Source organism: Macaca fascicularis, chromosome 7 (assembly GCF_037993035.2).
Source record: "Macaca fascicularis isolate 582-1 chromosome 7, T2T-MFA8v1.1".
Lineage (NCBI taxonomy): Eukaryota > Metazoa > Chordata > Mammalia > Primates > Cercopithecidae > Macaca > Macaca fascicularis.
The window spans coordinates 137172295-137196121 of NC_088381.1; the positions used below are offsets into that span (position 1 = coordinate 137172295).

The following is a 23827-nucleotide window of genomic DNA, read 5'->3' on the forward strand; positions in this document are numbered from 1 at the left end:
TGGGATGAGGGGAGCAGCCTATGACAACAGGGCTACTCCCCAAGTCTTTTACCTGGCTCACCTGAGAGATGTGTGAAAATGGGGGCACCAGGAGATTACGTAGTTCCCTTACATTTTCTTGGTTGACCTGAGAGGCCTGTGGAGCCTAATTACCAAGGAGCAAGGTCTTTCCTGGCCTCCCACAGATGGCATGACCACTGGATCTGCCCCATGATTCCTGCAGAAACCAGATGGTGGCTTGGCATTGGTTTTCTCCATCTATGCAAACGAGCCCTGGCCCCTGGCGCACTATTAAACTCCACAGGGGAGAGACACCACCTGGGAGAGCATCTGGTGTCTCCACACCCCTGCCCCTGTTGCTTGTGACTGCCACACCTTATGCCTGAAACTCCCTGCTACTTGTGTAAACCCTTTTGGGGCCCTCTTTTGTGCATTCTCTTCTTTCTAGGCCCATTCCCACTTGGGTCACTTTTGGACTTATCTCAGTGTCCTCGAAACTAGTCTTCTGAGTGAGGATATCGTATTGCAGCGATGACCCTGGGTTTTCCGCGGCAAAAACCCAACTAGGGGTTTCTTCACCTCAACAGAAATGTATTGAGCATCTATTATGTGTGCAGTTTAGTCTCGAGTGCTGGAGAAATGGAGAAAAGCCATCTGATTTTACCTCTATCTGTCAGGGTGGTGCTCATGGGATGCTTGTGGGGGGCATGATGCTGTGACCTCAGTTTGCCTGATTCCCCAGGTGGCTTCATTTAGAGGCTGGACCCTATGTGGGTCTTCGGAGAAGCCATGGTGTCCAGCAGTGCCAGCAGGAAGCAGACTCCTCACCAACTCTGCCCCGGCATTCAAGGACCTCCTGAGTTCAGACCCACCCAGCCTGGCCAACCTCAACTCCCATCAAATCCTAGGCCTCCTGCAACACCCTGCAGCTCTCTCTCTTGAACACATCAAGCTCTTCCATCCTCTGGATCTTTGCAAGGCCTATTCCTGCATTCCCTCCCCTTTCCTCACCTCCCCCTTCCTTGCCTCTTAAGTGATTCATCCACCTTTCTGGGAGCTTTCCCAAAGACCACTTTACAATAAATTATTTCTTCCTCTGTTGGATCCCTACTTTGTTGTTACACAACTATTCATTGAGCGCTCTGTGCCCGACACTGTGCTAGTCTCCTAAAACTCATCTAAGTCACTTGCTTTCTGCCTGAAGAGTAGTTCACGCCTGATTCCCAGTGCCTCTAGGGCTGGAGCAGAATCTCAGCGTCTGTGTCCTCGTCTCTCACCACCACGTTTTGCACTTTGTCGAAAGGTGTCAGATGGAGAGATGGCTTCCATACTGGGCTCTGCCCACTAATTAGCCGTGTGGCCTTGGGAGAATCATCCGGCCTCTCTTGCTTCCCTTCTTTCCGATGAAATAATGCTGACGATGATATTTCCGGGTTGTCCAGGGTCTATGGGGCGGGATAGGGGGAAGCATCGTGAAATCCGGGAGCCCCAGGCCAGTGAAAAATGTGGAATGGCTGTACCCCCACTCTCCTAGCACTGGTTGTGAGGCAGCGTCGTTTCCCCTTCGCTCTCCTCGAATGTCAAGTGCACCAGCTTCCAATCCCTCCTCTGGGCGGGCCCTGTCTGGCTAATCTTGGCTGCAGATTCCAGTACAAACTCAGGACTCTCCCCCGCCCAGCCGCCCCTACCCAAGGACTCGCCGAACACACCTTGAATCCCGCGCCAAAGCGCAGCCCGGAACTGCAGCTCCGCGGCGCTGGCCCAGGTCGGGGGTCGCGCGTCTCCAGTCGGTGACTCAGGGCCACTCGGTCCGGGGGTGGGTGTGGATAGGCAGGACCGACCAGGGCCGCGCGGGGGCAGCTGCCGGGCGTTCGGTCATCTAGCGGTGGGAGCCGAGGCTGGCTCTGGCCAGTCGCCATTCCGCCGCGGGCGTCTGTCTCGCCGGGTTCCCGGGCGCGGGAGGAAGGCCCGCGCCGCTTCCCACCCGGCGCGCTCCTCTCCCAGTGCGCAGTAGCCGGGTGGGTCAGCCGGCGGCGGCTGGAGCGCGGGGCCGGCCCTGCGCGCGAATGAATGGGCGCCCGGGGGACGCGCGCGCTCTGGGCTGAAGGGCATTAGGACCGTGAGGATCGCTCCGCGATCCTGTCTCTCCCTATCACCCCCCCGCCCCCCCGCCACCTCTCTCCTTTTTCTGCTCTGCAGGACTGAGCAGCTAGGCGCGAGCAAAAACAAACAGCTGGGGCTGCGAGCGCCCCCGCCCCGGCCCCGAGAGCACGCCGGCCCCGGCCCCGGCCCCCACCCGGGGCGCCCGTCTGCCCACCATGAGGAAGATCCGCGCCAATGCCATCGCCATCCTGACCGTAGCCTGGATCCTGGGCACTTTCTACTACTTATGGCAGGACAACCGAGCCCACGCAGCATCCTCAGGCGGCCGGAGCGCGCAGAGGGCCGGCGGGAGGCCGGAGCAGCTCCGCGAGGACCGCACCATCCCGCTCATTGTGAGTACGCCCCGAGCGTCGGGCGGCCGGCTAGGGAGCCGCGGCGCGCGTCCAGCCCCTGCGCGGCGGCCGGGGGCGCGGGGCCCGGCCAGGGGCTGAGTGCCCGCTGCGCCGGGCCGGCTTTGTATATGTTGGAGCATTCCTGCCCGTTGTTATGGCAACCTCTGCTGGGCGGCGGGGCTGGGGCGCACCGACTAAGGGAGGGTGTCAGAGGGTGGGGGCTGGGAGAAAGTGCTGCAAGTTTGGTGGGCCCGGCGTGCGCGCGCGGCTGGGAACGTGGCGGCTTTCCCGGCTCTGCGCTGCCGGGGCCGGGGGTCTGGGGGCTGCAGGAGCCTCGTGTGCCCCGGAAGGCTGCCGGGCCCAGCGCGCAGCGAGCGGGCTGTGGGAGCCACTCGCAGCCGAGCGCGTAGGTGGCAGTGCGCAGCCCCTCTCCAGCCTTCTGGGGGCAAAGGACATCGGGTGGGGGCGTGCGTAGGGAAGGCTCTCTAGGTGCTGCGCCTAGCTTCGAGCCCCCTTCTGAGCCCGGGTCAACTTGAACCCGCTTCTTCGGCGCGGACACTCAGCTCCCCTAGAGTTCTCTGGGTTGGGGAGAGGTCTCTCACTGTACGAGTCCCTCACTCCCAACATTAGGGTCTGCCACCACGGGTGGGCGGGCAGTGTCAGCGCCCGAGCTTGGCGATACCCTTGCATGAAGTCAGCCTCGCGACATCTAAGCGGGCGGGGAAACAAAGGCGGTGTGGCACAGCGGGGGCGGCGGCGGGGCTGCGGGGGCCCTTGGCGCTCTGGGGACCCGGGCGAGGGCGTGCGGAGCCGCAGCCGCCCTGCAGGGGGCGATCCTGTAGCTGTCTCCGTCCGAGCCCCAGGTGACAGAGCTGTGTGTGGTCAGGCAGGGGCACCTGTTGAGGCGGGAGGCTTTGGCACCCGCCGAGAGCGCGCTCGAGCGGGCGCGTTCTTCCAGACGGGGGCGGTTGGTGCACCGGAGCCTCGGGCGACCCTCGGGACCTACCAGGGCGGGGCAGCCTGGCCGGATGAGGACCAGGAAGAGGAGAGCCAAGTGGGGCGGGGGTAAGGGAGGGAGAGAGCGTGGCGATTTCGACAAGGAAAGATCTGGGCCTGGGGGCGGGGGTGTGAGGAGCTCTGCAGGGGAGGTGCAAGGTCGGGAGGGCTGAGGCTTGTGTGGAGCCGAATCCGAGAAACGCATCCAGACGCGGATCTGAACCCCAGGAATATCGGGAAGTTCATTGGAGAGTGTCCCCTCATATTCCCATCCTACCCCAGATTCCAAGTCCCCTGCAAAGGAACCATTATTTCAGGGCTTTGCCTGAGGAGACCTGGGGGGTGGGGGAGTGAGGTTGTGGGTTTTGTCCTAGTTACCAGTCTGGGTGAATTCTCTGGGGGCAAGCCTGATTAGGTGCACTGTTCCCTTCTGGGCTGTCCTCCCAGGACAAAAAGCTGATGAGGAAAAGCCTCCTGTGCTGAGGACCCCAGAGTGTTATGATCTGAGCAGAGGGACAGGTTGGAGCTGGAACTGTCCAAACCAGCAGTGGCCTCCAGACCCCAGGGAGCTTCCTCCCCAGGAGCCCAAGCTGCCACATTCATACTCTGTGACAGAAACAGCCCTAGTGCTGTGTCCCTCTTTCTGGTGAGGTGATGGGAGGAGGGTCTGAGTTGGAAGGGGAGGAGAAAGAGGCTGGGCAGGGAGGAGAAGAAGGAAGAGAGCACAGGGGACTGCTGCTCAGAGCCTCTGCTTCGGAACTCGGAACCTAAACCCTGACCTGGCCCATGCACCTCTCTCCCGCTCCTTCCAGAGTCCTGCAAGATCCATTGGGAGGGCCGCTCACATTTCTCAAGAGTCCCAGAATGGTGTAGGGGACCTGCTGGAAGGATTCAGCACTGATTTTGAGGGATGGGAATTGGAGGTCATGAGAATCACCAGTAAATATCCTCTTGTCCATGCTTATTCCCACAGGGTTTGACTTGCTGCAGGTAAGAAAAGGTCTCAGAGAGGGAAGCTAAGTTTAAAGTATGAAGGAGTATCAGGGAGATACTTGGGAGCTGGGAAGTGAAGGTGCAGGAAGAAAGGGAGGATGGAAGTCCCTGGGAGTGGCAGAGCCTTCTGTGGCCACTTAGGGGCACAACCAGCTCCCTCTTTGTTCTTAAGCTTTAGATGCCTGTTCCACCAGCACTGACCCCCTAGTCATGCACCACTTTTGACAACTGCCTTGCATTGTATCATTGTACTCCTCTCTTCCAGTTATTTTACTTCCATATGATTCACAGCTGAATGTAAGTAACGCATGCAGGAACTATGCTGGAAGCTCCTTGCATCTCCACATTGATGCACACAGCAAGACTTCTTTTATTTTTTGAGATGGAGTCTCACTCTGTCACCCAGGCTGGAGTGAGGTGGCATGATCTTTGCTCACTGTAACCTCCACCTCCCGGGTTCAAGCAATTCTCATGCCTCAGCCTCTTGAGCAGCTGGGACTACAGGCATGTGCCACCACTCCCAGCTAATTTTTGTAGTTTTAGTAGAGACAGAGTTTCATCATGTTGCCCAGGCTGGTCTTGAACTCCTGACCTCATGTGATCCATTTGCCTCAGCCTCCCAAAGTGCACAGCAAGACTTCTTAAAGGAGTGAAATAGGATTCTCACCCATTTCTGGGAGCAGTCAATGCTTCATATCCCCTTAATATTATTATATTGTATTCATATCACCTTAATATTTTATTATCAACTGTAACCTGGCTCTAAGTAAGGAGGTAGGGGGATGTATGTTCAAGCTTCTGCAGGCATTGAACCCTTTATTCAACTTAAAAGGGGCAGGTGCAGCTGAGAATTTACTTTCTCCCTGCAGTTTGTGGTAACTACTTATTCAGAAACATTTCTCTGTCTAGTTAGGCCAGGACGCTGCATGTGGATTTTCAGATTCTTAGAGAATGATGTGGCTAGCCCTGCTGTCAGAGACTGGCAAATTCAGACAGGCGTCATCATCACTCCCTTGGGGAGTCAGAGAGCTGAGCTGGGAAAGGGAGGGTCTGCAGAAGCGCCTGGACCTGGAGGCAGCTCTGCTTTCACAATGTCTGGACTATTCGAAGCCAGCCAAGCTGCTTCTGGACCTTGGCGCTGCCTGTTTGGCATTATAGGGTGTCGGCATGGCAACCGTATGGCCAGATTTCTCAAGGAGGTCTTGATTTTTAATATTCTGTCCTGCTGTCAGCCCATGTGTCACCAATTTTGATGTGAAAAATTTGGCTATGGAATCTGTAAAGCTAAAGGGAGATACTGATTCCATCCCTATATGGCTGCTTACGATGTGGCAAGGTTTGTGATTTTTCTATGCTGTACTTGATGGGCGAGGCAGTAGATCTGGGGACATCCCCTTGAATCTACACTGATGCACGCTGGGACAGGACCGCAGCCAAACTGGGAGGCAGGGCAGACACAGCTGGCCTTGAGTCTTCAGTCCTCACAGTTGGGAAGAACATTTGTGGTTGTTTTGGTTTGGGACTTAGGTTTTCCATATGCCAGTTCGCTAATAGGCATGGGTGGGAGGCTAAGGTGTTACATGGAATTTCACTTTACAATTTTTAAAAAGACTATTCATTTTCGGTATAGGTGCACTCATTTGCGTCAACAGTCTCCTATTTAGAATTGTGAAAGATTTAGGCAAGAGTTTTCTTAAACTGGAGTTTCTTAGCCTGAAATTGGGATACTGCTGAATGACCATGGACACAATACTTAACATCTCTGGACCTTGGTTATTTTGTCTGCTGAAGATGAGTTAATGATGTGCAAGGCTTGTTGATCCTGAGATAAGCAGATGAGAGCTCCATTTCTAGATGTAAATACATGGCTTTAAGGGAGTTCTCCTGAAAGGTGTTGTGAAGTTTCTGCTTATGGAGGGACATGCTCCTGTCAGGGGAAGTTCCCACAGGAACTCTTGGGGCCTTGTAGGAAGCCCCCGCTTACCTAGCAGAAGGGGATGCAAATGATGGCTTTTCTGGTAGTGTTCTCAGAGAGCAGATGCTTTAATAAGATCTAGAAGAATTTATATTTTATTTATAATGTGTGCATTTTGGAACTGTGGGAATATGATTTGCCTAAATATAATAACAGAAAGTGATTTCGTATTTAATTGGTTTAGGTACCACACTCGAGAAAGACAGTGAGGAGGAAGAAGCACAAACACCCACAATTCCCTTTGTCAAAATGTTCGGATTTTTTTCTTTTCTTTTTTTTCCTCTTTTCTTTTTTTTTCTTTTTTTTGGACACAGGGTCTCACTCTGTCACCTAGGCCAGAGTGCCGTGGGGCACAGTCATGATTCACTGAAACCTTCTGGGCTCAAGCGATTCCCCTACTCAGCATCCTGAATAGCTAGGACTGCAAGTGTGTGCCACCACAGCTGGCTAATTTTTATAATTTTTGTAGAGACAGCGTCTTTCCATGTTGTTCAGGCTGGTCTTGAACTTCTGGACTCAAGGGGATCCTCCCACCTTGGCCTCCCAAAGTGCTGGGATTACAGGCATGAGCCACCGTGCCCAGCCAAAAATGTTCAGATACAAAGGGCCTGATTTCCTGTCAATGGGGTCTGTTCCTGGGCCATTTCGAGACCTGCCTCTGGGACACGGGGTCAGCCCAGAGGCAACAAAGACTGGGGGTGGGGAGGTCTTTGTTGGTAACTCTCGGCTGCCAGCCCGAGAGTTACCTTCCTGGAAGGCCAGAGATCCAAGGGCGCAGGACTAGTTTTAGGGTGCTGCTCATTCTTCTGCAGGTCTTCTACTTCTGTGCTGTAACAGCATTTCCCCCCCACCTGCTGCTCCAAGAGCTTTGGGAGCATGGCTGCCTTCCCTGGTGGCTGTGTTTGTCCTCTCTGCAGGCAGAGGAAACCCTTAGGCCTGGAAATGCCATTTAAGGTAGAGGTAGGGGGACCCTGGTAGACCAGGACCAGGCTGAGTTGCCCACGGGACTGTCTCACTGTAGTGGAGGAAGCTTCCCTGAGGTTAGAGGGGAGCCTATAGCCAAGTCGTCATTACAGTTACAAGATTGAAGATTTATACCCTGTCTGCTTCTTGAGGAGACCTTAAGCACCTTCCCCATGAACAGTAAAGCAAAGACACAGGAGGCTAAACAGACGTGGAGAGAAACAGAGGAGCCAAGCTTTCAGACATGAGTCAACGCTGATTATACTTGGGCAGTAAATTCGGTTCAGTTAATCAGTGTGCTTGCCTGGTATGGTCACCGACTATGTGTAGCCCACTCTGAAAATGGTGTCAAGTGGTTTAGTCCCTCTTCTCTGAAAGCTTACCTGTCTAGCCTCCATAGTCACTGTATACTCTGTTATGTTGATGGTGACAACATTCATTGGAGACCTGGATGCTGTGTGTTTTACAAGCTTACCTCTCTGAATCCCCTCAACAACCTAATGAGATAGGTGCCATTGTTAAGTTCTCATACGAGTAAACACACTTACTCATGCTCTGACAACTAGTAAGTGTGCCTGACACTAGGTGTTTCTGACTCCAAAGCCCGGGCTCATGTCTTCCTTCCCCTGGAGCATCTTCTGGGCAAGATCCAAGCCTGGTCTATCAGTGCATCTTTTCTGGGGCACCTGAATCAGCACCTTGCTTTGTATTCACTCCACAAACATTTGTTGGGGAAAAAAATGCAAAAACCATACAGAACAAAATGTTGGCAGTAGGGAGGCAGGATTATGGGCAATCCCTCCTTCCATCTTTTGGGTTTTTACCCCCACATTTTCTGTAATAAGCACCCATTGACATGACAGTGTTCAAACCAACAAAGATAATTATTTTAAAAACATATTTGATGACTGTTTAAGATCACTCTTGACTCCAAAATCAAAGTATAACCTTCTTAACCACATCTCACACTTCTGACTCCCCATCAAAACTTAGCATTGAGCCAACTTTCAGAAAAGGCAAGAGACTTTATTTGAATTATTCTGTAGGGTTCCAAGGAATAGAATTGGAGCCAGGAGGTGAAAGATGCAGGGAGAGAAATTTCTTTGCAGCAGAAGGAAAACATTCTCACAGAACCATCCAACATCGGAGCAGTCCAAAGGCCGGCCAGGGTTTCTCTCCACGCTCCCCGTTGGCCCTTAAGTGCACCCAACAGCAGCGGGAAAGGGAGAAAAAAGACTCTCTGTCATGAAATAGGCCCCAATTATTGCACAGCAAGAGCCCTGCACCCCGGGAAATAGGCGGGCCCCATGCACTGAGGCCAGCCCAGGACAGGGTAACGACCAGAAATGCATAACTTCTGCTGTACTCCTCTCTGCTCTGTTCCTTTGGAGCTGCCAAACAAGGACAGAGAGAGGAAGCCAAGGCTGGTCAGAGGCAAAGCTGCAAAGTTGGAGGCACTGGTCTTTAGCATCTTTCCTCTCCCAGGACTGAGGCCTGCATACGTGTTTCTGCCTGGTGGAGGCAACTTGAGTCTGACCTTCCCATATTCCACTTCTATTTTCCCAATCCAACCCAGGTGTGATTTCCAGGTTACCTGTCCTGTCTCCCAGGGCCCTGACTGTTGCTGCCTGGGGTGGCACTGGCTGGCAGTGCCCCTGAACTGTGTGCTTATGGAGAAGCCACAGCCCTGGCCTGCCTGTCTCCCCACACCCCTAAACTTCAGCTGCACCCTTGAACTGTATCTGGCTAGAGACAGTATGGTCACCCAGGGGACTTTTGTGAACATTTCACACCAGACAGGAGTGGCAGGCCAGAGGTACTTTGGGAAAGAGGGGGCAACTGGAAGAAGCTTGTCGATCATATTATGTAGGGAAGATAAGGCTCAGGCAAAATTTGAGGAGGCATTGAGGCAGGTCTGCCCAGGTACCGCCTTCCCACTTTTCCAGACCCATTAGGAATAACTTTGCGTTTCGCTGGGGAGCACCAGCTCCTCTTTCTTGCTGTTTCACAAAGTGAGGTGTGGCTCTCTGTAGAGCAGGGACAACATTGTCTCAGAATTAGAGGCGGGTGACATGCCTTCATGTGAATTGTGCTGTTGCAGGATTTTCCTAGGCCCCTAGGTGGGCCAGGCAGAATGGAGTCGCTCAGGATGGAAACAGATGTTGGCTGTCAGCAGGGGATGGAGAGAGGGAATGGAGAGAGGATGTGAATGAAGGCCAAGGGATCCCACTTCTAGGCTCAGCTCTGCCCTCAAGGGACTGTGTTTCCTTAGGTGAGTCACTTCCACTCTGTGGACCGTAGTTTCCTCATCTGTCAGGTGAGGGTTGAACTACAGGATGTCGGAGGTCCCTATCAGCTGAAATCATCTTGGACTTTGTTGAACTTCTCACACAAAAGTGAGGTGGCCTTCAGCCAGGGCTTAAGTCCTGATAGTGCTTGAATTAAGGAGACTAAGACCAGAGGGTGAGGTGTACAGAGACCTCCACCACATGTGTTGAGAAGGGCTGTAACCTTTAAATTCTCATAAGGAATAAACTGGCCCTCCTCCTTCCCCTTTCTCTTCCCTTGAAACACTGTCTGATGGAGTTACGCAGCTCCCTGCCTGCTGTACTAGAAGCCTAAGATATTTGTGAGTGTGTCTGAGAACACACAGGCATGTATACAGAAGTGTCTACAAGTAGACTTCAGATATCTCAACAATCTTGGAAGACCAGAAGGAAGCTACAAAGACCCCTTTGCAGAGCATAAATAGCCACAACACCCGTGGACATTACTCAGAAGACAGTCATGGAATCGCCCATAGGCCACAGTCTGGAAATAAACATTGTTTATAACAATTGATTTCAGTAGTTCAGGGGGTTGGTCATCTCCTGGCAACTTTCAGTTTTCCTAGGTTACAAATATAGTAGATTGGATGAAGCAAGATGAGGGAATTACTAGGAGCTGCTGACACACTGAGAAGTGACAGCTGACAGCAAAGGCCTAGCCAGGAAGGGCTGTGTGAGGTAGGAGTGGCCCTGGCCCCTGCTGCCTCCACATACACACAAGATCAGAATGCTGAAGGCAGCATCTATTCATTCTCTTGACAATTATTTACTGAGCACGTACTATGTTCTAGGACTGTTACAGGCCTGGAAATAACAAACCAGGTAAAATCCAAGCTCTCAAGGGGCTCATATTCTAGCAGGGAGAGGCAGAAAATAAACAGAGAAAGATATTTTAGGTGGTGGCAAATACTACGAAAGTAAAGCAGCATAAGGGGGCAGAAAGATGGCAAAAGGATGGCCAGGAAAGGCCTCTGGTAAGACTTCATTGGAGATGGCATTGGCATGCAAAGAGAGTGAGCCATGCGGACCTCTAGGAAGATAGTGTTCCAGACAGCCTAGGCCAGGGCGCCATCCCCGGAGAGTGTGTGCTTAGGGGGGCAGCTGGAGCAGGAGGAAAAGTGCCCACAGCAGAGGCCAGACCATTAGGCCTTGCAGACTGTGGTAAAGATAGGCTCAGAAATCCGTCCCTGAATCATCAGGAAGTGATAAATTCCACTCGGTGCACAGGCTTGGTAAATCAGGGAACTGTGTCATTCATTTCAGAAAATTTTCCAGCAAGATGCTCAAATTTAGTTGTTAGTGTTGGTTCTTTTTTCTTTTTTTAAGACTTTTTTCCTTTGCAGGATATGTGTGTGTATAAAAGTGTTGGTTCTTAAGGAGGTAAGTGTAGGTTCGTTGGAAAATGTTCTGTGTCTTGGAACACTTCATTTCCTTACAATGTGGGATCAATGTGTGTTGTGTGTGGTATGTGTGGGGTGTGGTGTGTGGTGTTTGTGGTATGTGTATGTGTAGTGTGTATGTTGTGTTGTATGGGTATGTGTGGAATGTGTGATGTGTGTGTGATATATGGGGCTTGTGTGTGTGTGTGGTGTAGTGTGTGTATGTGGTATGTGTATGTGTGGTATGTCTGGTGTGTGTGATGTGTGGGGTTTGTGTTTGTGTATGTACTATGTGGTTTTGTGTGGTATTTGATATGTGGGGTTTGCGTGTGTGTGGTGTGTGTGATGTGAGGTGTGAATGTAGTGTGTGTGTGTGATTTGTGAGGTTTGTATGTATGTGTGTTATATGTTTGTGGGGTGTGGGTTGTGTGTGTGGTATGTGTGGTGTAAATATGATGTGTGGGGTTTGCGTGTTTGATGTGAGGTTTGTGTGTATGTAGTGTATTGTGTGGTGTGTGGGGTTTGTGTGTGTGTGGTGTGTGTGATGTGAGGTTTGTGTGTATGTAGTGTGTGGGTGTGATTTGTGGGGTTTGTATGTATGTGTGTTATGTGTTGTATGTGTGAGTGTGTGTGGTATGTGTGGTGTGTATATGATGTATTGGTTTGTGTGTTTGATGTGAGGTTTGTGTGTATGTAGTGTGTTGTGTGGTGTGTGGGGTTTGTGTGTGTGTGGTGTGTTTGATGTGAGGTTGGGTGTATGTAGTGTATTGTGTGGTGTGTGGGGTTTGTGTGTGTGTGGTGTGTGTGATGTGGTTTGTGTGTATGTAGTGTGTGGGTGTGATTTGTGGGGTTTGTATGTATGTGTGTTATATGTTGTGTGTGGGGGGGTGTGTGTGTGGTATGTGTGGTGTGTATATGATGTATGGAGTTTGTGTGTTTGATGTGAGGTTTGTGTGTATGTAGTGTGTGTGTGGTGTGTGGGGTTTGTGTGTGTGTGGTGTGTGTGATGTGAGGTTTGTGTGTATGTAGTGTGTGGGTGTGATTTGTGGGGTTTGTATGTATGTGTGTTATATGTTGTGTGTGTGGGGGTGTATGGTATGTGTGGTATGTATATAGTGTGGGGTTTGTGTGTGTGTGTGGTGTGTGCGATGTAGAGTTTGTGTGTATGTAGTGTGTGTGTGATGTGTGAGGTTTGTGTATATGTGTGGTGTGTGAGATGTGGGGTTTCTGTGTATGTAGGGTGTGTATGTGTGTGTGTGTGTGTGTGTGTGTGTGTGTATGATGTATGCGTAGGGGGCGTAGTGTGTGATGTGAGGCTGGTGGAAGGTGCTGGTGCCCTAAGCGATGTAAAAGGGAACAGATAATGGAGGCCTTGTTGAAATATCGGAGTGGGGCAGGCTGGGGAGGACTCTGTCTGGAGGGAGAGTTTTGTATGGGATGGAGAATTCCTCTGAATGGTGGTACCTGATCAAACCAGCCTTTGTCTCCTTGTCTGGTTCGTGGTGTTCTCTTCTGGTACAGTTGGGACTCTGGAAATTGTTTTCTGGCAATGCAGGAACTTGGAATCCCTGCCCCTCCCCACAGCTTTTCCTCTGTTCGAGCAGACCCCCTGCAGGCTGAATTTTTCCGGGGCCTTCCCTGAGACACGGAGCAGGCACTTGTGTGGGGCGGGTAGTCACTGCTGGGCAGGAGTGGGCACTGTGCAGCTGTTTTTCGGGCCGGCAGTGGATAAAAGGGGCTGCCCTCAGGAGGCAGACAGCTCTGCCGGGCCCTTCTGAGGTGTGTCCTCTGAGGTTCGGTGGCTCCCCCAGTGCCCAGGTGACTGGTATGACACAGCGTCGTGTGTCTCTGGCAAGCTGCAGGCACCTTTTTTCTGTGGTTTGGGTCACACACAGTTCCAATCCCCTGGCAGTCGCACCCTGTGAGATGCTGCTTGTCAAAGTTCAGATTTTCATCGCTTCATCTTCTCACAGCAGCTCTGCCTGTAGCTTCTTTAAACAAACTGTAGGGGAGGGCTTCTGTTACTTCAAGGTCTTTCATGTCAAGTAAGGGAAGCTGGCCTTGGGCTGCCACAGCCCACTGAGGCAACCCGAGTTGCCTTCCAAAGTTGCCAGGTGAGTGGTCTGCTCCAGGGGGCTCCGCTTCTGACGCCTCACACGTCTGTGACCTGATTATTTGCTTGGAAGTCATCTTTTCCCCTCCCTGTGGAAGTTCTCACTGGATAGGGAAATGCAGGGAGTGTGGGAGGCCTGGGGTACTATCCCAGGGATGGGGGGCAGCGCAGCCTGGGGCTCAGGGAGAAAGAACATGTGATCGCCTAGTGATGGCTTGCTGGGGATCTGGTGGTTTGAAGGGGCGAAGCAGTCAGGACTGAGCACAGCCCCCACAAACACCGCACCAACCTGGAGGCCGGATGAAGAAGGAGAACCAAAGGTCAGGGTAAACACACCGCAAGGACCAGGGAAGGCAAGGGAACAGCAGGCCAAAGCGCTTCTCCAAGTGGAAAGCAGAGGCTACCCACGGTGATGGGTGAGTGCAGTCTTGGTGGTGCCTTGTGGGGGCAGGAACACGGCAGAGGCCTTCTCCCAAAACAACAATGGGAAATGGCTCATCGCTGGACGCACCCCAAGACTGCCAACTCCAGTTTGGTTTTTTTTTTTTTTTTGTATACCAGAGAACACAGCATCACCCAACTACCTCTTCCAGACAATGCAGGGTGCCTGAACCACACCGGGGCCAGGGCTCTGGGGCTGGGACTCACAGCGAGGTAAGGATGGGCTAGCTCAAGGCCTATGGAGCTTGGAGATCTGAAGGCCAGTGCTGGGGCAAAGCTGAGGGCAGGCCAACCAGAGATCCCAAGAAAGATCCCTGGCAGAGAGGAAAACTGGGCATAAGGTGACAGGTCTGAAAGAGTGCTCAGAGGAGCCAGTCCCTGGGATCCCTGAAACCAAGCCGAGTCACAGGAGCTCCAATGGGAGGCTGGCATCTGCCCAAGGCTGGGGAGAGCCCTCCTCGGCACAGGGTCCAGACTGTGCTCACCAATGCGGTGGTCGCCAGCCACAGTGTGCTTGGCCACCGAGTGCTTGGAATGTGGTTAGTGCAACTGAGGAACTGAACTTTTCATTTTGATTCTCATTGATTTAAGTTTTGAAACAACTCTCATTTTAGCTCTGGGAAAATATTTGGGAATGTTTAGAACTTCGGTGTGTGGAATCTATATTTTCAACTGTAAATTTTTGTGAAATCTCAATACAGATCAAGTATCTGTACTGAAAATTTAGTATCTGAATTGAAATCTGCTGTAAAATAGATATCGGATTTCAAAGACTTAGAAAAAGAACTAAAATGCCTTGCTAGTATTTTTTACATATTGAAATGATAATTGGATATATTAGGTGAAATAACATATTATTCAAGTTAACTTCATCTATTTCTTTGTATGTTATGTGGCTACTAGAAAATTTTAACTTGCATACACAGCTTGCAGTCTATTTCCACTGGGCAGTGCTGGCACTCACATTCATGCATATGCCCTCTCTTAAGTGCTAGGAGGGACCAGGTGCTGTGGCTCATGCCTGTAATCCCAGCACTTTGGGAGGCCGAGGAGGGCAGATCATCTGAGGTCAGGAGTTCAAGACCAGGCTGGCTAACATGGTGAAGCCCCATCTCTACAAAAATATTAACCGGGCCTGGTGGCATGCACTTGTAATCCCAGCTGCTCAAGAAGGGGAGTCACAAGAATTGCTTGAAGCTGGGAGGTGGAGCTTGCAGTGAGCCAAGATCGCACCACTGCATTCCAACCTGGGCAACAGAGTGAGACTCCATCTCAAATAAATAAATAATCAAAAAATGCTAGGAGATTGTCCAAGGAAGGTTATACAGTCATGTGCTGCAACGATGTTTTAGTCAACCATGGACTACATACACGACAGTGGTCCCATGAGATTATAATGGAACTGCAATAGTCCTCACCTACTGACCCTATAGCCATTGTAATGTTGCAGCACAATTAACTTTATTTCAAAAAATCAATTTAGTGTAGACTACATATACAGTGTTTATAAAGTCTACAGTCATGTAACATCCTGGACCTTCCCATTCACTCATCACGGACTCACTGACTCACCCACAGCAATTCCCAGTCCTGCAAGCTCCATTCATGGTATGTGGCCTGTACAAGTCTACCATTTTTTGTCTTCTGTACTGTATTTTTACTCTACTTTTTCTAGGTTTAGATACCTACAGATATAAAAGTACTTATTGTGTTACCGTTGCCTACCATTCAGGACAGTAACATGCTATCCAGGTTTGTAGCCTAGGAGCAACAGGGTATCCCATATAGCCTAGTTGTGCTGGAGGTTATATATACCATCTAGGTTTGTGTAAGTGCACTCTGACGTTTGCAATGATGAACTTGCCTAATTACGCATTTCTCAGAATGGATAAGGAATGCATGACCATATATAAAGTGAAGAATCTGGCTGTGCATCCTAGTTTACCTTGACTTCAGGATTAGATCTTTCCAGTCCAGCTGCTGCTGAGCTATTGGTTCCTAATTCACCATTATCCGTGAGCATGGGATACCTCCCAGCATGGGCCCTAGTCCTCATATCATCATTAAAAACAAGGTCAATATTTTTTTGCAGTGTCTTCTCTTTTAGAAATCCCTTCTAAGCTCTTGCTGTGATGAAAATGGGTTTTGGAGGAGGGGTAGGAGCAGTGGAGGCGAGAAGCCTTTTACTCCCCTGGAAGGTAGAGGGATTAGTTCCAGTCTGTTGCTTTTGGTGTTTTGTCTTTGTCCTGTTAGAGCCAGAATGACAAGTAGGTCTCAGCTCTAATGCCAACTCAGAACCTGTGGAAGTGGCAGCCTGGAGCACTGCGATGAGGATTCTGGAGCTGCCTCCAGACCGAGCGGGAAAGAGGCTATGATGGATTCGCCATGTCTGTAAAGGGCTTGGAAAGGGACCCTAGGACATGCACCTTGTATTTACTAATCCTGCATTAGGTGAGGATGTCTTCTTGGAGTGATTTTTCTCCACTTTAGAGATCTGATATGCTTTAAGACATTGGCCACTTTGAAGAAGCAGAGATGAGGCTTACATTGAGCCAGAACATGTGCGGAAGACACATTCTCATCTCCTTGGGCCAGAATCCTAGCTAAGGAGATGTGTGACATTTTAGTAAGCATTCCTATCGGGAAAATCTCAATACCCCCTTCACCTACTTGGTGAGGGTGAGCTTTGGCTCTGATCCGGGGTCAGCTTACTGGCAACATAGGACATCGTTAGAGCCACAAACCCAAGAAGAGTAGGAATCTGCAGGGTCTGGGAGAAATGGGAGGGGGTGGCTCTTTTTCTGTCTTTCCTCTTCTTCACTTAAAAACAGGAGCTGTGGATTTGAGAACATGTCCTGCTTCTTGGTGCTAAATTTCTGATGATGGCTTTGTTCAGGATGCAGCATAGCATAGTGGACATTGGAGCCATAGACATTGGAGCCAAAGTGTCGGGGTTCTAGTTCTGCCACTTACTAGCAAGTTACTTAAGCATTCTGTGCCTCTGGCTTCTCGTCTGTAAAATGGGGATACTAGTAATCCTCATTTTAGAGGGTTACTCTGAAGATTGAGTTAATTCCCATCTAGAGTTTGGAATTGTGCCTAACTCATAGTAAATGCTGTACAAGCATTTTTTTTTGGAGATGGAGTATACAAATACAAATTGTTATACAAATTAATATACAAATTTGTACTATAAGTTATTATTTGTTAATTTGTGTATTAGTTACCTAATTCTATGTAACAAATCACCCCAAAACTTAATGACTTAAAACAATAATTATTTATTCTCTCTCATTGGGTCAAGGAATTTGGGAGTGGCTTGGCTAAATGGTTCTGGGTTTTCTCATGTGGTTGCAAATAGATGTCAGCCAGGGCTGTCGTTATCTAAAGGATTGAAGGTGTTTCTCTCATATGATTGGCAAGTTGGCATTCGCTGTTGGCAGAAGACCTCAGTTCTCCACGTGGCTCTCCACAGGCCTCCTTGTGTGTCTTGTGTGTCTTCATAGTATGGTGGTTGGCTTCCTCCCGAGTAAGCAATCTGGGAGACCAAGGCAAATATTGCAGAGCCTTGTATATGTGTGAATGTAGTCTTGGAAATCTCATAAACAGAAGAGTAATATGATTTTGAGAGATTGCTGCGGCTGCTGGTTTGATAATAGATCAGAAGACAGCAGGGATAGAAGCACTTTTTGACTGTCCGGTTTGTTCTGGTACTTTCCCCCTTGACCAGCACAGCAGGCCTCGAGCTGATTATTACTGTCCTCATTTTACACATCAGAACCTGACTCAGAGATGGCAGGTTACTTGCCAACAGAGCCATGATTCTACCAGGACCGCCGGGCTTCAAAGCCGTGGACACGCCTACTTGTCAGGATACCCACCACCCACAGCTTACAAGGGGAAAACAGATTCTGCAAAGGATCTTAGTTCCCTTATACCTTCAAGTCCGGATGGGGAGCCTCAGAGGGCCGAGAGGTACTCATGGGTCAGACAAAGGATTGGAGTGAGGAAGGGGTGACCGTAGCAGCTGCCATAGCTGTGGGAAGATAGAGGGACGGGGACAGAGTTTGGAAGGTGTTAGGGAGTAGAAGGATGCAGCCTGGGGAGAGCCCCTGCAATTGACTTAGGCTCTCCAAATTAGAATCTCTGAGGTCAGGGAAATTCTTGGTGTTATTTATTATACCCTAGAGAGCTCCATGCAAAGGAAGTGGGACCACCCACTTGGGCTGGAGTACCTTGCAGGAGTAAAATAAATGAAATCGATCAGTATATATATCAGTATGAATGGAGCTAAAAAATATGATGTTAGGGGGGAAAAGAACTGCATTGCAGAATTGATTATTTAGTATGATACCATTTATGTAAATTAAAATAATACAAAACAGTTCCGTATATAGTCCTTGGGGGTGTGTGTGTGTGTGTGTGTGTGTGCACGCACGCCCATAAACATCTCAAAGTATAAAAGTGGAACTGGCCAGGCACAGTTGCTCATGCCTGTAATCCCAGCACTTGGGGAGACTGAGGCAGGAGGATTGCTTGAGCTCAGGAGTTTGAGACCAGTTTGGGTATCATAGTAAGCCTCTGTCTCTACAAAAATTTGTTTTTCATTAACCAGGCATGGAGGCATGCACCAGAGTAGTCCCAGCTACTCTGGAGGCTGAAGTGGGAAGATTGCTTGAGTCTGGGAGGTCATGAGGCTGCAGTGAGCTGCGATCATGCCACTGCACTCCAGACTGGGCTACAAAGTGAGACATGTTGTATTAGTCTGTTTTCACGTTGCTAATAAAGACATACCCGAGACTGGGCAGTTTACAAAAGAAAGAGGTTTATTTGGACTTACAGTTCTACATGGCTGGGGAAGCCTCACAATCATGGCAGAGGATGAAAGGTGGTGGCAAGAGAGAATGAGGAGGAAGCAAAAGTGGAGACCCCTGATAAATCCATCAGATCTTGTGAGACTTATTCACTATCACAAGAATAGCACAGGAAAGATGATTCAGTTACCCACACTGATTCAGGTACCTCCCATTGGGTCCCTCCCACAACACGTGGGAATTCTGGGAGATACAATTGAAGGTGAGATTTGGGTGGGGACACAGCCAAACCATATCACCTGTTTCCAAAAAAAGAAAAAAAAAGAGGACCAAAGAAGATACACAGCACACTTATGACAGTGAGTGTCATGGAGAGAGACGGGAGAGAGGATCAAAAGCGAGTGGGACTTTATCTGTAATGTTTTGTTTCTGTTGTTTTTGTAGTTTTGTTTGCTGTGGTTTTTTAATAAGAAAGAAGCTTGAAGGCCGGGCATGGTGGCTCATGCCTGTAATCCCAGCACTTTGGGAGTCTGAGGCGGGCGGATCACAAGGTCAAGAGATCGAGACCATCCTGGCCAACATGGTGAAACCCTGTATCTGCCAAAAATACAAAAATGAGCTGGGTGTGGTGGCGGGTGCCTGTAATCCCAGCTACTCAGTAGGCTGAGGCAGGAGAATCGCTTGTACCTAGGAGGTGGAGGTTGCAGTGAGCCGAGATCGCACCACTGCACTCCAGCCTGGGCGACAGAGTGACTCCGTCTCAAAAAAGAAAAAAAAGAAAGAAGCTTGAAGCAAATCTAACAAAATAGAAACAGTTATTAATTCTGGTGGCAGTACAAGTAATTCTATTCTTTGTCTTTGTCCTTTCTGGAATAAAAAAAAACTCTAATTTTAAAACATGTTTAAAGTAAAAGGAAAGAAAGAGTTTGTGACTAAGGTTGCTGGATCTCAGCTGTATGAAGGTTGAGAAGGAGGATGCAGTGGAGGACTGAAGGCAAAATTCCTGTTCCCCCAAGCCTGTCACCCATGTGGCACTGTGGTCACCTGCCTGGAGGACAATCAAAGTGATTCTTGATTCTTCTGAACCTGAAGATCAACCCTGATGGACTGTCGTTGAAGGCACTGGTCATGGAGAAAGGACTTCCCTGCTGAGAGCCAAGGCAAGAGAGACAAGATCCCAGGACCTGAAGGCCAATCTGTAAAAGGGCTGAATTGTCAAAATTGGGTGTGTCTTCACAAAGGACAAATGACAAATCCTTTTGATAGAAAGGTATGAGGTCAAAGACAAAAAGCCCTTATTATTATATTTTCTCCTTTTTTTTTTTTTTTTTAAGAGACAAGGCCTCCCTCTCTCACCCAGGCTGGAGTGCTATGGTGCTATCAAAGCTCACTAACCTCCAACTCCTGGGCTCAAGCAATCCACCCACCTCACCCTCAGCCTGTAGCTAGGACTAGGTGCACACCGCCATGCCCGGCTAATTTTTAAATTTTTTGGAAAGACAGGGTCTCACTGCGTTGCCCAGGCTGGTCTTGAACTCCTGGGCTCAAGCAGGCCTTCCACTTTGGCCCCCCAAAGTGCTAGGATTATGGGTGTGAGCCACCACACTGGTCATGTTCTGTCCCTTTAGACATAATATGTGTTTAATACACAAGACAGGAAATCAAAAGGAAGGAAATAAAAATCACCCCAAATCCTATCATTCAGGGTTACTGCTATTAATGTTTTGGCAAATAATTGATTCAGATCTTTTTTGATTGTTTTTTTAAAAAAGGAAATTATAGGTTCCATACTGTTTGTAACTTGTTCTTTTTATTTAACACTATATCATGAATACTCTTCTGTATCATACTCTTCTTTCAAATATTTTTAAATGTCTGGAATTTCACTGCTGTCTACTGTTCCATAGACTATATAATCACAGTTCATAAATGATGAATGTTTAGATTAGGTTGGACTATATGACGTTGTATTTTAGGTAAAAAATTGTCAAATTGGCAGTTTCATATGATCTAACCAAATATGTTGTCCAGTGTTTCACTGTTATAAACAACACAATGAGCATTCCTGAAGGCAAATCTTTGCACGTAGCCTTGATTAATTCCTTAAATAAATACCTCGAAATGAATTGTTGAACATAAAGACAGGATGTGACGGGGTTGGAATTAGGGTGAGGCAAATTATCTATGCACAGAGCCAAATCCTGTCTTTATCTTAATTTTTTTTTTTTTTTTTTTTTTTTTTTTTGAGACAAAGTCTTGCTCTTGTCACCCAGGTTGGAGTGCAATGGCGCGATCTCGGCTCACTGCAACCTTCACTTCCCAGGTTCAAGTGATTCTCCTGCCTCAGCCTCCCAAGTACCTGGGATTACAGGCGCCCGCCACCACGCCCGGCTAAATTTTGTATTTTTAGTAGAGACGGGGTTTCACCATGTTGTCCAGGCTGGTCTCGAACCCCTGACCTCAGGTGATCCGCCCACCTTGGCCTCCCAAAGTGCTGAGATTACAAGCGTGAGCCACCAAGCCTGGCCATTTATCTTAAATTTTAATATTTTGTTCATTAAGAATTTTTTGCATTAATTTTGATTTTTAAAAATACTTCATTAAAATATTATGTACTTAATTACTGAGTTTTTGAGGGTCCCTTTACATTTGCACCTGAGGTGAGTGCCTCACTTGCATTACCCTGAAGGTAACAATAGCACTACCTTTTAGAGTCGTTAAGATGAGTCAATCTTTCGTAAATCTCAGAACACTGTCCATAGTAAGTGTGTTCAATAAATGTTATGTACATCTCCTAAAACAGCATTGATTTTCTTTTTTTTTTGAGACGGAGTCTCGCTCTGCCGCCCAGGCTGGAGTGCAGTGGCGCGATCTCAGCTCACTGCAAGCTCCGCCTCCCGGGTTTACGCCATTCTCCTGCCTCAGCCTCCCGAGTAGCTGGGACTACAGGCGCCCGCCACCTTGCCCGGCTAGTTTTTTTGTATTTTTTAGTAGATACGGGGTTTCACCGTGTTAGCCAGGATGGTTTCGATCTCCTGACCTCATGATCCGCCCGTCTCGGCCTTCCAAAGTGCTGGGATTACAGGCTTGAGCCACCGCACCCGGCCAACAGCATTGATTTTCTTGTGTGCAACAAGCACTAAGCTAGAAGCTGGTTTACAAGGATGAGTAAGATGCAGTTCCTGCCCTCAAGTTGCTCAGCCCTGTAAGGGACCGAGTGAGTGTGGGAAGGGTTGTGGGAGCCATGGCAGGGCGTATGCCGAGTATAGCATAGTCTTGGTCAGCTTCACTGAGGGCTGAATCTTTGAAGATGAGCACGTGCTTGGTGGACAGGGGAAGGAACATCAGGTAAGGGGTGTGGCCTAAGCAAAGGCTTGGCATAGTAACCCCAATTACATCTTGTAGGGTCGTCTCCTAGGGTCATCTCATGGGGTCATAGCCTGAATGGAGGGGGACTAGGCCGAGAAATAAAACTGCGCTGTTGGGGAAAGAGACTGCAGCTTCACCCTGAAGCTGGTATTTATTCTGTTCCCAAGCCACACAGACTACAGGAGAGCCCAGCCTAGAATAACCTACTCATGTTCCCAGGGGCGCCCCCCCGCCATGCAACAGAAATAATGGTGCCTAGTATTGATTTGTTTTTCTTATTTTTAAAATTTTGTATTGTAGTAAAATACATATAAGATAAACTTTACCATCTTAACCATTTTTAAATGTACAATTCAGTGGCATTAAAGACATTCACGTTGTTGTGTGACCATCACTACCATTCATCTACAGAGCTCTTTCATCTTCCCAAACTCGAACTCCATGCCCATTAAACACTAACTCCCCATTTCCCCTCTCCCTAGCCCTTGGAGGCCACTGTCCTACTTTCTGTCTCTATGACCGTGACTACTCTAGGTACCTCATATAAGTGCAATCCTGTAAGTGGTGTCTTTTGTGATGGCTCGTTTCATTTAGCGTCGTGTCCTCAGTGTTCATCCATGTTGTAGTGTGTGTCAGAATTTCCTTTTTTTAAGGCTGAATAATAAATACTCCTATGTATGTCTATACTGTATTTTGTTTATCCATTCATCCATCAGTGAACCTCCTGGGCTGCTTCAACCTTTTGGCTAATGTAAATAACGGTGCTGCAAACACGGTGTACAAATATCTGTGCAAGACACTGCTTTCGGTTCTTTTGGGTGTATATGCAGAAGTGGAATTCCTGGATCGTATGGTAATTCTGTTTTTAATTTGTTGAGGAATCACCGTACCTTTTTCTTACCATTTTTTGCTGGATAAGGGAGCTGAGGCATCCAGCACAGTGCCCACGCCTAGAAAGTGTACAATGAACATTGTTGACTGGATGAGGCTCATGGAAGTTGAGTCACTTGTCCAAGGTCCCAGAGTTGGTGCCAGATTCGGGGAACAGCCAGATTAGAATCCAGAGGGCAACTCTAGGGCCCAAAGGCTCTTTACCTCCAGGTTGTACAGCTCCCTGAGAGGGCCTGGCTCCATCAGTTTCATGATGTCTTCTCTTCCCTTTCCTCCCCTTGGGGAAGAAACTGAGGTTACAGCCCTTAAGGGAGCCCCCACTGCCTTCGCTGCAATGAATTGCAAAGGTGGCCAAACTGCTCATGGCTAATAAAAACACGGTGTCTTCACCACATGCCCACAGCAACGCCCAAGACCAGGGCAGCAGCTGCTGTGCACCAACCCAACTGTGCTGCAGATTGCTTTTCGTTAGCTGTTCCTTGTATACCCAGTGGACAGAGTCTGTGATTGTACTTGACCTCCACAGTGCCTGGTCAATGGTGAGCACTTGGGGACTCTGCAATGATTGAACCTACAGGGCCTACTGTGTGTCATACCCAGAGCAAAAAGCTTGACACATTCTCTGATTTAATGCAGTGAACTAGGAACTGTCAGTATCTCCATTTTGCAGATGAAAAAACTGAGACTCAGAGAGGGTGTGACAGCTAATCAGTCACAGTGCTAGGATATAGAGCAGCTATATCAGTCACAGTGCTAGGATATAGAGCAGGCTTCTGGGTTCCTAACCACACAGGCATATTAAACAGGAGGAGGACCTCATTCAGCTCCAGACCTTGTTAGGTGTGCAGGGTCCCACTCAAAGCCCCTAAAGAACCCTGGATTGGGATGGAGGAAAAGGATGAGAGGAAAAGAGGGACAATTGCAAAGCTGGTGGACCCAGTGCTCTGCTTGTCTGCCCTCCCCGCTTTCAATGTTCTGTGAGCCTGGTGGTGGAAATCTCTCTCCTTTGTTGCCAGCAGGGCTGGAGGCTGCATCCCTATGTAGTCATGACACCAGCCGAACCCTCCATTC

General features: G+C 49.1%; 1 protein-coding gene across 3 annotated transcripts in view; it reads left to right on the plus strand.

Moving 5' to 3' along the window:
- The first annotated feature begins 2181 nt into the window (after positions 1 to 2181).
- The window catches only part of GALNT16 (polypeptide N-acetylgalactosaminyltransferase 16), a 96045-nt gene continuing 74399 nt past the window's right edge, over positions 2182 to 23827 (plus strand). For all 3 annotated transcript variants that reach the window (XM_073997618.1, XM_045396610.2, XM_005561599.4), the window contains exon 1: positions 2182 to 2495. In XM_073997618.1, coding sequence (XP_073853719.1) covers positions 2319 to 2495 — 177 coding nt within the window. In that variant the 5' untranslated portion in view covers positions 2182 to 2318. The remainder of the gene's footprint in view (positions 2496 to 23827) is intronic.